Source organism: Phyllostomus hastatus, unplaced genomic scaffold (assembly GCF_019186645.2).
Source record: "Phyllostomus hastatus isolate PE091 unplaced genomic scaffold, TTU_PhHast_1.1 phas_contig_471, whole genome shotgun sequence".
Taxonomy (NCBI): domain Eukaryota; kingdom Metazoa; phylum Chordata; class Mammalia; order Chiroptera; family Phyllostomidae; genus Phyllostomus; species Phyllostomus hastatus.
In genome coordinates, this window is record NW_025333887.1 from 1,060,558 (window position 1) to 1,075,348 (window position 14,791).

Consider the following 14,791-nt stretch of genomic DNA (forward strand, 5'->3'; position numbering starts at 1 on the left):
AAGTATATAGTTTCTGCTTTCCAGCAACTTTGGAACTCTTGTACACAAAGATCATTCCAACAATTCTTCTACATAGGAACTTTTCACTTGAAGGAAGTATTTTACGGTTTCTAGTTGGCACATCTGAATTGCCAGCATCACTGTTCTTGCGCAACTCAGGAAGAGCTAGATGGAGAGATGCATAGGGCAAAATATGGAGAAGGGGTACGGCGCTTCCATGCCCTCTCCAGGCGTTCCACTCTTTAAATTTTAAGCAGAAAAATTAAAACATGGGCGAAGTCGTGGGTGTGGAGACCTGTGGAGCGGAAGCCCTCCCTGGCCCCCTGCTAGTCTCGCCCCACCTGTCCCGTAGGTGCCAGCAGCCCTCCGCAGGGTGGCGTTGGAAGCAGACTGAGCTCGACCCGTCCCCTTTCCTACAAGGAGCGTGCGCACCTGAAGACATGTATGGCCAATCAGTGAAGAGGAGCGGCTGTGAGTGGCATAAGCTTTATTCAATCTTCTGTGGTCCTGGCCCCAGGCCTGCACTTCGGCCAATGGTGGTGCGGGGTGGAGCTCGGGCGGGGGCGGCGGTCACCTGATCTGTGGCGGCAGTGGAGGACGAGGCTGTAGAGGCTGAAGCTGTGATGGCGGCGACAGTGGCGGTTTGCGTGCGGGAGGGGACGAGGCGGGCCCCGGCTTTCTGGCAAATGAGGTTGTTGTCACTGTTGCTGGTGGTGGCGGCGACAGCGACGGAGCAGCAGGTGCCGCTGGTGCTGTGGTCGAGTGACCGGTGAGCGGAATGGTGGGCTGGGGCGGGCTGTGCTGCGCACCGTGGGGGCTAGGGTACCCTCGTCCGACTCTTGGCTGTGCTCGGCGAGAAGCTCCGAGGCCAGAGGGGACTGTCCCTTTCTCGACGGCCGATAGCCAGTCGGCCGGGTCAGAGCTCCCAGACCCACTCATCAAGGTGGGAGCTCACGGGCTTTGAATCTCAAGCCATGCACTCTCACTTGACAGCACCTCTTCTGTCCACTGGCAGGGACTTGTGGGCTCCTGCGACCGACACCCATGAGGGCCACATCACCAGCGACTTGCAGCTCTCTACTTACTTAGACCCCGCCCTGGAGCTGGGCCCTCGAAATGTGCTGTTGTTCCTGCAGGACAAGGTGCGCCGCCCCAGCCCTCTCTCCCTCTGTCATCAGGTGGCAGGCAGGCCCCCCGCGCCCCCCGCCCCCAGTGTAATGAAGCCCATTCCCCAAGGGAAGCTTCAATGACCTTGTCCCAACAGCAGGGAGGTGTGGCTCCTCTCTGGGGAAGGCCTACATAAGAAGCTTCAATGGGAATAGTGGGGGCCCAGAAATTGCATCAACTTGATTGGGGGAAGCAAGTGGTCAGAGGCCAGATGCCTACAGAGTACCATGCACTTATCTGACCTACTCTACACGGTGGGGATTATTGATCCTCTTTACAGATGAGGAGACAGATGCCCAAGGAGGGGAAGTGACTGGCTCAAGGTCACACAGCTAATGGGTGGCAGAGTTGTGATTCTAATTGTAATGATCATAGAAATTTCAAAATGATCACTTACTGAGTGCTTCCTATGCACTGTACTAAGCTGATGTCATTATCTTGGTTTTACTGCCAGGGAAACTAAGGCTTGTAGGGGTGAAATGCTTGGTTGGTTTTTGCACAGCAAAATTGGCCCTAGCCTGAGTCTGTCAGATGTCAATCCCCTGCCCTTCCAGTTTGTGCTCATAATCAGCACACTGTTTCCCCTCCCATTCATGTCCCTCTGCTCCCAAACCAAGCATTTAGACCGTGAGAAGGTTCTAGGGCAGTGTAGGTTTGGGAAGTTATCGAGCCTGTGCTTGTCCCTTCCTTGTTCCTGGCCTGTATGGCTCATGCCCCTTGTAGTCTTGCTCTGTCACTCTGTGGGCAGGTTGTGGCAGTCACACTTTCCTGTAGTCCTTCCAGAAGGTGGTAAATAATGTAGTCAGACTGGAACTCAGTTCTAGTTCTACTGCTTAACAGTCTTTGGAATCATCTGTGAATGCCAGTTTCTGCGCCTGTGAAATGGAAATACCCCCTCATCAGAGGGCTCTGAGGAGCAGTTCTTAATATCCATGTAAGACACCTTGCTGGATCCCTGTCTTATGGCATTCATCCACGGGCCAAATACGAACTGCCTACTATGTACCAGTTATTAAGTGTTGGAGACACCCATGCCCTCACCCTGAGGAAGCTGACCTTCATGTGAGGATGACAAGTAAATGCTAAGTTCTTATATAATGTCAGTGCTATAGTGTTTACAGAAAAAAGAAGCAGGCTAAGGGGACAGAGTGACTGACATCCCTGTTTGAGATAAAAGTGATTGGGCAGGGGCTCACTGAGAAGGTGGTGTCTGAGCAGAGACCTAAACAGAGGGAGGGACAGAGCCATGTGGCTGTGGGGGAAAGGTGTTCCTGGCAGAGGGAACAGCAGGTGCGAAGGCCCTGGACAAGGAGTGTTCTTGGTGAGCCCATGGAAGAGCTGGTATCACTGGAGTACAGAGAATGAGAGAAGGGGTAGGAGATGGTGAGCCAGGTAGCCCGGAGATGAGGAGGAATGGGTTGGTTGCAGTTCTAAATGTGGTAGGGAGCCTTGGGTTATTTCAAGCAGGGAGTGGCATAAGGAGATAGTGGCAGTTTCTAGGCTTTCAGAAGGAGAGCCCAGGTGTCCAAACAAGGTCAGGGTTCCTGGCCAGGAGGGAAAAGAAGCTGGGCAAGTGTGTATACTAAACAGAATGAGATTAGGGAAACTGTTTAAGATTGCCTCCAGGCCTAACTGGGAAAAGCCAGAGGAAGCTGGGAGTTGGGGTAGAGGGTGGGAGTTGAAGGGCATCTCTAGGTTGCAGAGGAAAAGGGATGGGCGTCGGGGTTACTGTGGTCAGGAAAGCTCAGGAGACTTAAGTGCTTTCTCCAGCATATTCCAAGATCTTCATTTGTCTCTCCGCTTCCACTGAAACCTGGTGGGGTGGGAGACTTCTCACCCTTCTTTAAAAAAAATCTCATCCAGACTGGACATAGGTGGCTATAGCTGTTGCAACTGGTATGCGGGTTCTTCTTTTTTCTGACTTCCCTTTATCAGGGCTGGGGGGCATACAGTAAATGCTTCTAAATGTCTCCTTTAGTCCCTTCCTCTAGCTTCTTTCTTCCCTACCCAGTTCCTGTTGTCTGCAGGCAAGCAGCTGACTCCTACTCCTGAGGTTACCACAAGTCAGCTGCCCACAGATTTCCTCCCAACCCCATGACTGCCTTCTATGATTTCTAACCCTCCCCCTGCAAGGAGGGTGCTAAAGAAAAGAAAGAACCTTCCATCCCGACCCCAACCCCACCCCTACCTTGCCCTTGCTTGCTCTTTTGACCAAACCAAATCTGACTCTAAATGAGATTTTGCGGGCCCTGCAAACACACAGGGAAAGTGTCTGCCCCCTGCTCTGGCCCTGGCCCACCTCCTGAGGCCCTCTTCCCTGCTTCCCTACTAGCTGAGCATCGAGGACTTCACGGCATATGGTGGTGTGTTTGGGAACAAGCAGGATAGCACCTTTTCTAACCTGGAGGTAAGAGTCCTCTCCCAGCTACAGATCATGGGGGCTGTTCTGCCCCCCTCCCCGAGCACAATAAGAACTGTTCCCTTAGGGACCAGAGATTCTGGCTTTGTGCATAGAAAGGCCTGAGTGTCAGGGGCCAGGGGTGTGGGATGTTTTCTTTCTGGTCCCGAATGAGACTCCTATGTGGGTGTGGCTTGACAGAGGAAGGCTGCCAGAGTGGTTTGGGGGGCTGGCTCAGGCCCACTACTCCCTTGCTAACTCATCCCCCACCTATGCTCTGTCCCCAGAATGCTCTGGACTTGGCCCCTTCCTCTCTTGTGCTTCCTGCTGTTGACTGGTATGCAGTCAGCACTCTGACCACTTACCTTCAGGAGAAGCTTGGGGCCAGCCCCTTGCACGTGGACCTGGCCACCCTTCGGGAGCTAAAGCTCAATGCTAGCCTCCCAGCTTTGCTGCTCATCCGCTTGCCCTACACAGCCAGGTATGGCCTAGCCTTCAGCCTTGAGGCTCTGGGCTCTGGTAGCACAACTGAGTCAACGACGACAGTCCTCCCATTCAGAACCTTGAAGCCCTTCCACAAGGTGCCCTGTATGGCCAGAAGAGGCCAGAAGGGCCTCCGGCTGGGCTGTGACTCAGGAGTCGGTGCCCTGCACTGAACTAAGCCTCCAGAGACAAGGTGGACATGGGCTCCATCTTACCTAGCCAAGACCCTTTCATGCAGCAGGTGGCAGGGACACGAGTGGGACTGTGAAAGCGGGGGCAAGGGATTCCAGGCAGGGTCCTGAGGTGAGCAAAGATGTAGAGGGAGCAGTGAGCATGGCTCCCAGAGCTCCCAGCTAGAGTGTGCTGGGTGAACGGGGCTAGCAGGGAAGGATGGCAGCGTTGAGTGGAGGACAGGCTAGAGGGGCAGAAGGGATGTGGCCGGCGGTGGTGGAGAGCTCTTCGGGTTGTGGGGGCTCTAACACTCTGTCTTTTCCGTAGCTCGGGTCTAATGGCACCCAGGGAAGTCCTCACAGGCAATGGTAAGTAGGGTCAGGGAGAGTGCACGTTTTCCATCTTCATCCAGCCCTCTGCCTCAGAGAGCTGGCCCACAGCCCCTCCTCAACCCCAGAGCGGCTCTCCTGCTTCTTGGAGCAACTGGCAGCTGACCAGGGAAATGCTGGCCCTCAGGCCTCACTCATCTTCATTTGGGCCCTTCCTGGCAGAGATTTCAGGTTGTCTTGGGGGTCCTCCATACGGAAGCCTTAGAGCTGATTTCCATTCAGGCAGCGTGAATCCTAAAGTTTGGACAACATTTTAAAAAACAGTTCTGAAGACTTTTGTTCTTTTTGCTATAAAGGACAGTCAGTCATTCCCGGTGAAAAGGTCATTGGAAACCTCCTAAGGGTGGGTTTGGAGTTTCTCGTATCTGTCGTTTTTCTTTCACTTTAGTTAGGGTTTGGCATTAGGGAGTTGACAACCAAGGCCACAGGTGTCCCAGGGGAGATAGGGGTGGGCAGGATGAGAAGCAGCTGCTATTAGGGATCCTCAATGGAAAGTGAAAACACTAGTTGAAAGTTGAGGGGAGCTGACTCTTCAAGGGTCTCAGTGTCCCACTACAGAGGACATGCCAGTTGCTGGGGGTGGGGGGATTTCACGGTGCAGACATCTGGCGGTTCCCACTTCAGTGAAGTGACCTCATGGTGCTCAATCAAGAAGGGGCGCTAGTGTGGTATGTGGAAGTGCACAACCTTGCCTCTGCTGGCTTCTACTGTGTGAAGGTCAGATGGTTTCTAACAGGCCATGGGAAGCATTGCTATGAGCGTCTACGTGTGACCTGGTTTTCTGCTCTCCCTGTTGCCCCACAGATGAGATCATTGGGCAAGTGCTGAGCATGCTCAAGTCTGAAGATGTCCCGTACACAGCGGCCCTCACAGCGGTCCGCCCTTCCAGGGTACGTGCCCTGCTGCAGGGGCTCTGGGAGGTGTGGGCAGAGGCTACATGGTGAGTTGGCCCAGAGGGGGTGTGGCTCCAAGTGGCCTCAGCAGGGGCCAGCTCCTCCCTGGGCCAATGTCTGGCGGATGAACATGAACTGTAAAGTCCTGTTTACTCCTCCCCAGGGTGGCTTTCCATGGGCCCTGTCAGTCTTATGGGCTGGCATGCTCAGACAGTAAGTCCAAGTGTTCCTAAGTTGGGGGGCGGGGGGCTGGGAATGTCACAAAGGCTGAGGGGCCAGCCGGAGGAAGCCTCTGGGAAGAAGGGCCTCTGAGTATGACTGGTGGGACTACAGATGGTGGAGAGAGGGACAGTGAGGGCAGGCCACTTGGTTTGGGGCCTGTTCCCAGGGCCGTTGAGAGAAGGCTCGTGGGCTGTTTCTGCAGGTGGCCCGTGATGTAGCCATGGTGGCAGGAGGGCTAGGTCGCCAGCTCCTGCAAAAACAGCCAGTGTCAACTGTGGTCCACCCCCCTGTGAGTTATAATGACACTGCCCCCCGGATCCTGTTCTGGGCCCAGAACTTCTCAGTGAAATATGGGGAACGCTGGGAAGACTTGACCCCCATGACATTTGGGGTCCAGCAACTCAACCTGACCGGCTCCTTCTGGAATGACTCTGTTGCCAGGTAAGGGCAAAATACCTGTCACTTCAGGTGGGTGTGTGTTCACCATGGGAATGCTGCTGGTGTCACGGGGTGGGGCTATTGGAGGGCCCTCAAAGTGAGTGTTGCTCAGAGTTCTGTTTCCTTGTGCCTTCTAGTCCTTGACTGGAACCTTGGCTGTTAATACTGCCCAGTCACCTGGGAACCTGATGCCTCCCCCTTGAGCAGACTCAAGGAGATTGCACTATGGTGCATACCAGGCCTGAGCAAGTTCTGGGGCTCCCAAACCTTCCCTGTGTGGCGAGAGAGACCGCCCTCACTCCCAAAGCCAAACCCAGGCACCTCAAGAACCCCAAGGGGGAGCTGAAAGGAGGAGGGGCAGTGGTTTCAGGGGAGCCAGAGGAAGGAGCCCTCAGTTGGAGGTGGGTGACCTGCATACTGGCTCCTGATCTAGAATGTGACAGGGTCTCAGTTTTCCCATCTGTGAAGTGGGGGCATTACCTCTTCAGGTGGCTACGAGGACCCAGGCAGCTTAGGTAGGAGCAGACTTGAGCACCTTGATCTAAGATGCCCAAGGCCCTTTCAGAGCCTAACAGCTTGCCTCTTACTCTGGTCCTGCAGGCTTTCGCTGACCTATGAACAACTGTTTGGTACCACAGTGACATTCAAGTGAGTCCGAGGAGCGGTTGAAGTGTGGGTGGACTGGTGTGGCTCTGGCTTCCTCAGCAACCTGACACCCCTGTGGCCTCCCTCAGGTTCATTCTGGCAAACCGCTTCTACCCAGTGTCGGCCCGGCACTGGTTTACCATGGAGCGCCTTGAAATCCACAGCAATGGCTCTGTAGTCTACTTCAATGCCTCCCAGATCACAGGGCCCAGCATCTACTCCTTCCACTGCCAGTACGTCAGCACTTTTAACAACAAGGGCAGTCTTCTTGTGCCCAGCAGCTCCCAGCCCTCTCTCTGGCATATTATTCTTCAGGACTTCCAGGTAGGGAACAGAGAGGAGCCCAGGCTGGAGGTAGCAGGATCCTGGTAGAGAGGGGAGGGAGTGGAGGCCTGGTCTTCGGGCTTGGGCTCCCATCCCATGAGATTTGCATTGCCCAGTAACTTGGGAACCTCAGCCCTTACTGGGCCTCCCTCTGTGTGGGGCTGTGTGGTCTTCTCTGTCCCCCAGATCCAGGCCTTCAATGTGACAGGCGAGCAGTTCTCCTACGCCAGTGACTGTGCCGGCTTCTTCTCCCCGGGCATCTGGATGGGGCTGCTCACCTCTTTATTCATGCTTTTCATCTTCACCTACGGCCTACACATGATCCTGAGCCTCAAGACCATGGACCGCTTCGATGACCACAAGGGCCCCACCATCACTTTGACCCAGATTGTGTGACCCTGTAACCACTGGGGATTGAGGGTGTGATGGTGTACAGGTTGTCACTTTCTCACCTCAAGGCATGCTGGACTGAAGGAATTCCTTCTCTTCCTACCATAGCATGAACTCCCAGTTCCCCTCAGCCTGTCTTGCTCCTGTTCAACCCTCTGAGGGACTTCCCTGGGACTGCCCACCCCCATCTCTGTCAACAGGTGTACATATTCTACGTAGATAGTAGACAAATCTCCCAGATTTTGAGGGGAGGGGACATAAATTTTAGAGCCCCATCCACCTCCCCTTTTCTCCTTATTTATTTTCATGTCTCCACCATCACCCCTTGCTGTTTACAGTGCTTTTGTGTAGCGAGTGCTCCCTCCCCAGGCTTTATTAGGCTCCCTGCTGCAGCCAGGAGCTGGATGTTCCCTGAGTTGGGGGGTGGAAGTACTTTTTGATTCCCACTTGGATGGTGGTGTTTTTGGTGATGTGCTAACAATAAGCAGTACTCTGGGGTTTATTTCTGTGGCCTGAGAAGGAAGGGACCTCCTTGGCAGGTGGGCTGGGTGTGCTCACTGTTTTCTGGCAGCTCCTGCCAGGAATGCCTAGCAGGAGCCTAGGGTGCACTGTGGGTTTCCTTCCTAATAAAATAAAGACGAGTCGCTATGCTTTGGCCTCTTGTCACTCATTTCTGTGCTGGACAGGAGGGATGCACTTGGCTGAGGGCTTCCTGAGAGCCACCCAGATGTAGCTGAAGCCAAGTCAGGCCAAGGGGGAGGCGGGAAGGCCTGTTGGGGTCTACGGACTGCCTCAGGGAGCTAGGGGAGATGCAGTGGGTCTTTAACAAGGTGGTCCCCTAAGTGGCTAGGGTAGAGAGGGGCTGCAGTGCGCAGGCAGGAAGGACCAGGGTGGTTAGCACCTGAGGATTACTACCGTGACAAAAGTAGCACTCAGGTCCCTTTGGGACTGCCCCCTGCTGCCGCAGGGGCGTGTGCCTGGCCCTGGGGGCCGCGCTAAGCATCCCGAAGGGCGGGGCGGGCGAGGAGGCCGGCGCACGGATCCCTCAACCGCAGCACCACTGGCCATTGGACTGCCCCGCCCTCCCCGCCCTGGTTCACTCCCCTCAGGCCTCTCAGAGAGCAGAGCTGCACTGGTGCTGAGGCCTGGGCACTGGCGGCCCTCCCGGGAGGCCAGCTGGGGAGGCGGTGGCCCGGACCTTGCGCTGCGGAGCACAGGGAGGGGACGGGACTCTTTGACGCGGCGGAGGGGTCTGACGGTGGCCAACACGCCGCCATCTTTGGTCCAGTGCTGCGGCGGAGGCTGTGGTGAAGGAGGAGGAGGAGCCGACGGTGCTGGCACTGAGGCCTGACCATGGATGAGGAATACGATGTGATCGTGCTGGGCACCGGCCTCACAGTAAGTGCGGCCTTGGGCGCCTAGAACCCCGCATCGCCCCCTCCTCCCTGCCGTGCTGCCGCCCCCGGCCCCATCCTGTCACTGCCATCCCCGGTGCTGCCGCCCCCTGCACTCGGGTCCCCCCCAAAACAGCCCTGTGCCCACCCACCCCCTTACGACGTGGCTTCTGTCCACCACCATGGCCCCTTCTCTGAGAAACGGCGCCCTTTTTCCTTCCCCCTTGACTTCCCAGGCCCCGACCGTCGGCCCTTTCTGTCCTCCCCATCCCAGCCTGCATGCCCCCCCCCCGCCCTAGATCCCCCCAGTGCCTACCCCTCGATACCGGTCCCAACACATCGCCCGCACCTCTGGCCGGTCCAGCATCCCCTCCTATTTTGCGCTAATCCTGGTGAGGATGAAGTACAAGGACCGCGGGTTAAGGGGCCTCACCAGGGTGGGCCCATATCCTGCTTTCCCAGGTTTTTATGGGGCCTGGGGACCCAGGGAATGTTCCAGAAGGAGTAGCAGTGGGGGCAGTGACCACATTCCCGCTACCCCACCCTGGTTTCCCCTGGAGCTCTCAGGCTGACTAGTGCCTTCAGCCTTTGTCCTTGGGCTACTGACAGTGAATGGTGAGGATGTTTATTTTCCCCCTTCCTTCAAACCCTGGTAGACCACTCCTCTAAGAGACTCCTCTCCCTTGATCTTGACGCAGAAGCCCCTGCCCAGGCTGGAAGGTTCAGGGTCAGGGACTACTTGGAGGAGCCAGCAGCCCAGGGTGGGGCCTGTGATTCCTGGACCATCCTATGCCTTTCTTCCCTTTTCTTCTACAGGCCCTTCACTGTCCAGCTGGGTCTCCTCTGTGGCTCATTGTGTCTTATCTGTCCTCCTACGCTCTATGTAGATAAGATAATTTTCTTGGCGTGGTAGTTGCTGATAGTCCATCCGTGTGTCTGCTGGATGCTCTCCCTCTATGCCTCTGTTATTTCTCTTTACCTCTTTGCCCCACAAGGTTATAAAGCAGACTGTGATCAGATGAAGCCACTGCCCCCCAATTTTAGGTGAGGTGGCCTGCAGAGGGTGAAAGGAGGCAAGGAACCGTCCATTGGTGCAGAGTTCTAGCTTTGCTCTCCTCCTTGATTTGGGGTGGGGAACAAGGGTTACTGGTGGGAATGTGGGCAGAAGTGCAGCAAATGTTGCCCCTTCCCCAGGAATGTATCCTGTCAGGCATCATGTCTGTGAACGGGAAGAAGGTGCTGCACATGGACCGGAACCCCTACTATGGGGGTGAGAGCTCCTCTATCACACCCCTGGAGGAGGTGAGGCCACCTGAGCCCAGGCCCATCCCTTGTTAACCGTTTGCACAGGGTGCTAAAGCACTCCTTAGGTTCTCTGGGAAAGGGGGAGTGGGGGAGGGAGGGATGGTCTTAGAGATACCTCTCTTTCTCTCCTTCCTACTTATAGCTGTATAAGCGTTTTCAGTTGCTGGAGGGGCCACCTGAGTCAATGGGCCGGGGCCGAGACTGGAATGTTGACCTGATCCCCAAATTCCTCATGGCCAATGGTGAGGGAGACCAAGGAGGTATTGTGGGTTGTGATTGGGACAACCAGAGAAGGGTCAGGCTTCATAAAAAGGCAGCCAGAGCAGATGGAGTTTGTGGAGGGAGCCATGCTGATATGTTGCCATTCCCTCATGGACTTGCAGGACAGCTGGTAAAGATGCTGCTGTATACAGAGGTGACTCGCTACTTGGACTTCAAGGTGGTAGAAGGCAGCTTTGTCTACAAGGGGGGCAAGATCTACAAAGTGCCATCCACTGAGACTGAAGCCTTGGCTTCTAGTGAGTGTGGGTCCCCTGAGCCAGGGAATCATGGGGGTAGGGGCATCCATTCAGAGCAGGGCGCCCCTTGCCCAAAGTCACATCCCCTGGTAGTACCAGAAGCCCCTTGCTCTGTCTTCCCAATATTGACCCAGACTGTGCCTCACATGGGTTGCTGTGAGGGAAGTCCACATGCAGAGGGGATGTGGAGCGGGGACTCCTTCTTGAAAAATTTCAGCCTTTGACAGGGACTCCACCACCTGACCAGTGAAACATCCTCCTGTGTCTGAACTGGGAGGGCCCTCTGAACCTGTACAGGTGGGAAACTGAGGCTGAGAAGGTCAGAGGGGTTAATCTAAGTTCACACAGTGGTTAACGGGAGAACTCAGCTGGGAGCTAGGGAACCTGCTTTCTTGGCCTGCCTGGTGGAAAGGAGAGATTCATGTTCTGTGGTGCGAAGGCTTTCCTCACATTGCCTCTGCAGATCTGATGGGTATGTTTGAGAAACGGCGCTTCCGCAAGTTCCTAGTGTTTGTGGCAAACTTTGATGAGAATGACCCGAAGACCTTTGAGGGTGTCGACCCCCAGAGCACAAGCATGCGTGAAGTCTACCGGAAGTTCGACCTGGGCCAGGACGTCATTGACTTCACTGGCCACGCCCTGGCACTCTACCGCACTGATGAGTGAGGGGAAACTGGCATGGCACACTGCATGTTGCCTGGCCTGCACCCTCCCCTCTCTTCTCCTGCCTGCTGCTCCCTCGGCCCACCGTGCACATCTCTTGAACTCAGCCACACGCTCATCTATTGCCTTTTCCATTCATTCCCTGTGTTTAACCCATAGGCTTCCTCAGGCCATTGAGGGTGGGGGAATGCTGGCTTGTTGCCTAGGTGGGGGTGAACTGGGGATTCTGCTGTTGGAGCCTCTTCTCCTGACCCTGTCCCTCCAGCTACTTGGACCAGCCCTGTCTTGAGACCATCAACCGCATCAAGTTGTACAGCGAGTCCCTGGCCCGGTATGGCAAGAGCCCGTATTTATACCCACTCTATGGCCTTGGCGAGCTGCCTCAGGGCTTTGCGAGGTGAGGGCATGGCTTCTTTCAGTTGGCAGTACTGAGTAGGACCAGGGCCAAGAATGGGAATGGCCCCTTTGAGCATTTTCATAGCACTTTATATTCAGCCATGCGGTCTTCATTTACTCTGCATCTTCCTTCAGTAATGGGGATGCGGCAGCAGTGTGTTGAAATGCAGAGTTTAGAGCCAGGCCACTGCAGACGGGGCTTGCTCTGCTCCTGGCCTGAGTCAGGCAGCACTATGACCGCACTAGAGTACTTGGAACCTTGAGTCAAGACTTCTCCAGAGCCCTCCATTTTGTTCCCGAGACCATTTCTATGAGGAGCTGTGCTGTCATGCCACCCTTAGGCTCCCCTTTGCAGGATATTCTGGGTGATAGATCTGGGAAGAACCATCAGGTCTCATGAGCTCTACCTGCCTGGGGTAGCCTTCTCTGCATCCCAGTGATGGAGGGGGGGAAGATGCAGTAGCATTGGTGGGGTCTCCTGGGTGGGATCCTTCACCATCACTCTCCCCACCACAGATTGAGTGCCATCTATGGGGGAACATACATGCTGAACAAACCTGTGGATGACATCATCATGGAGAACGGCAAGGTGGTGGGTGTGAAGTCTGAGGGAGAGGTAAGCCTTCCCCACAGTGCAGTTATGATGGTCTGGGTGGAGTTCTTAAGAGGCTCTCTTCCCAGTCATCTTGGCTCTGCTGGGTTTGCCGCTACTCAGTTCTGAGGGCTTTGGGCTGGGCACTGGAACTATAGAAGTCTACATAGCCATTCCTGTTGGCGAGAGGTATCTCTCAAAGCCCACGTGCTATGTCAGTCACTGGTCCAAAGAATGTCCCTGATCACAGTGTCTCAGCCAAAGGGGGTCACCCAGTCCTGCATGTAGGGTGTCTCTGAGATGCAGGATGAAGCAGTACGCTACAGGAGGGGCAGTGGTGACACCTTGGAGGAGCGCCCTGCCTGCCGGAGCTTCCAGCCCTAGCTGTGGGCCCATCCCCATGACTACCTAGGGGAGTGTTGGATAGAGACAAGGCCTTTTGGTGCTTTTACAGGTGGCCCGATGCAAGCAATTGATCTGTGACCCCAGCTACGTTCCAGACCGTGTGCGGAAGGCTGGCCAGGTTATCCGCATCATCTGTATCCTTAGCCACCCCATCAAGAACACCAATGATGCCAACTCCTGCCAAATCATCATTCCCCAGAACCAGGTTAACAGGAAGTCAGGTAGGCCAAGCCAAGCCCTATGCCATGTCCTTCAGGGTATTATTGTCTTTGGGGTGACTCTGCCTCTCCTCATGAGTCTTGGGGCTCTCTGCCTGATCCCTCCATGGAAGAACAGGGACCCAAATCACAGTCACCATGACTTGAAGCTCTAGGGATTGGGCGGCTTGGACTCTTCCCCTTCATGAGGATGGCAGCTTGGATGCTGCCTGCTGTGTGGAGCTGGGGAGGGGCAGGCAGGCCCAAATTGAGCCCACCCCCAGGAGCCCTTTGTGTGCCCATGTTAACTGATTGCTTCCTGCTGGCAGACATCTACGTGTGCATGATCTCTTATGCACACAACGTGGCTGCTCAGGGCAAATACATCGCCATTGCTAGCACCACAGTGGAGACCACGGAGCCTGAAAAGGAGGTTGAGCCGGCCCTGGAGCTGCTGGAGCCCATTGACCAGAAGTGAGGGGCTTGGGGGAGGAGGGGAGCCAAGGAGCTGAAGGACTGGGGGATGGGACCCAGGGAAGGGCAAGGCTAGTTGTGAGGCCTGTCCCCTCTCCTCCATCTGCCCCTCAGGTTTGTGGCCATCAGTGACTTGTATGAGCCCATCGACGATGGTTCCGAGAGCCAGGTAAGCAGCCTGTCTCAGCCCTGGTTCCTGGCTGCCTGCCCAGGGCCCCTGCCTAACTCACCCTGGGTCCTGGCTGTCACCATTTCCAGGTGTTCTGTTCCTGCTCCTATGATGCCACCACACACTTTGAGACAACATGCAATGACATCAAAGACATCTACAAGCGCATGGCAGGCTCCGCCTTTGACTTTGAGAACATGAAGCGCAAACAGAATGATGTCTTTGGAGAAACTGACCAGTGATTGCTGACCCTCCCCCAGCCCTGGATACCCTCTCCCCTGTTCTCCAGAGCTAGGGAGACGGGCATGGCTGGGCACCCCTGTTTCCAGCATCCTCTGCGTCCCCCACCACATTCCTGTCACCCACCTCATTGATTCACTGACCAAATCCTTAATCTTAGTGATGGTTTGGGAGATGGGGGGCGGGGGTTGGATAGCGTTCTCTTTCTTGGCCCTTACTTATCCTGGGAAAAGAGGGTTCCTCTCCTTATATGTGTTTCTTCCCCCTACCAGTGATTCTTCTGCTCTGTTTGGGAAGAACGTGGAGGAAAAGCTGACTTCTGCCCCCACTGCGCTTCCTCCCACTGTAGTGGCCTTTGGAGATGTCCCCTGCCTCCCCCCCAACCAAGTCTCTTGTGTGTTGGAGAGAAGGGGCCCTCCCAGCACAAAGTTTCATCTTTCATTCCCCACCCCCCGTTAATTTATTCTAATTTATTAACTTTTGCCCACCCTGTCTGAGAAGGGAGTGCTGTACCCCTCCATTGCAGTCTTGTGGTGCAGGGGGCTGTGGAGCAGCTCCCTTGGCTACCTAGGCAGCCCGGAGGGGAAAGGGCTTGGGTGTGGCCCTGTTGGAGGTTGATTTTACTGTTTTTGTTTCTTTGTGTCTTTGTGTTTGTGTCTTTTGGTACTTGCTGAGAGAGAAATGTGAGCAAAGCAGAAGGAGGTGGGAAAATGGATCCAGACCCCCAGTGTACCCCCCTCCACGACTTTCCCTTAGTGGTGGGAAACCCTTATCTTGCAAAGTGAATGAGCCCTTCCCCAACCTCTAGTGTATTTCACAGAAAACAAAACCTCCCAATAAAATTGTGTGGAAACCTAAGCCCAGATCTTCAGCTTTATTTTCTAAAAGCTGGGCACTGGGTGGGGCCTTGGCTTCTTG

At 55.2% G+C, this 14,791-nt stretch overlaps 2 protein-coding genes across 2 annotated transcripts; both read left to right on the forward strand.

Moving 5' to 3' along the window:
* Positions 1-567: 567 nt before the first annotated feature.
* On the forward strand, positions 568-8,171 carry ATP6AP1 (ATPase H+ transporting accessory protein 1). The gene is made up of 10 exons (XM_045845495.1): positions 568-769; positions 1,016-1,142; positions 3,500-3,574; positions 3,853-4,046; positions 4,547-4,587; positions 5,413-5,498; positions 5,926-6,164; positions 6,762-6,809; positions 6,896-7,130; positions 7,317-8,171. Exons 1-10 carry the CDS (start codon positions 624-626, stop codon positions 7,524-7,526), a joined length of 1,401 nt encoding a protein of 466 aa, XP_045701451.1. The 5' UTR covers positions 568-623; the 3' UTR covers positions 7,527-8,171.
* A 468-nt stretch (positions 8,172-8,639) lies between these two features.
* GDI1 (GDP dissociation inhibitor 1) lies at positions 8,640-14,731 on the forward strand. The gene is made up of 11 exons (XM_045845496.1): positions 8,640-8,918; positions 10,109-10,216; positions 10,362-10,461; positions 10,603-10,737; positions 11,201-11,399; positions 11,666-11,797; positions 12,313-12,412; positions 12,843-13,014; positions 13,320-13,464; positions 13,579-13,633; positions 13,723-14,731. Exons 1-11 carry the CDS (start codon positions 8,874-8,876, stop codon positions 13,873-13,875), a joined length of 1,344 nt encoding a protein of 447 aa, XP_045701452.1. The 5' UTR covers positions 8,640-8,873; the 3' UTR covers positions 13,876-14,731.
* The last annotated feature ends 60 nt before the right edge of the window (positions 14,732-14,791 follow it).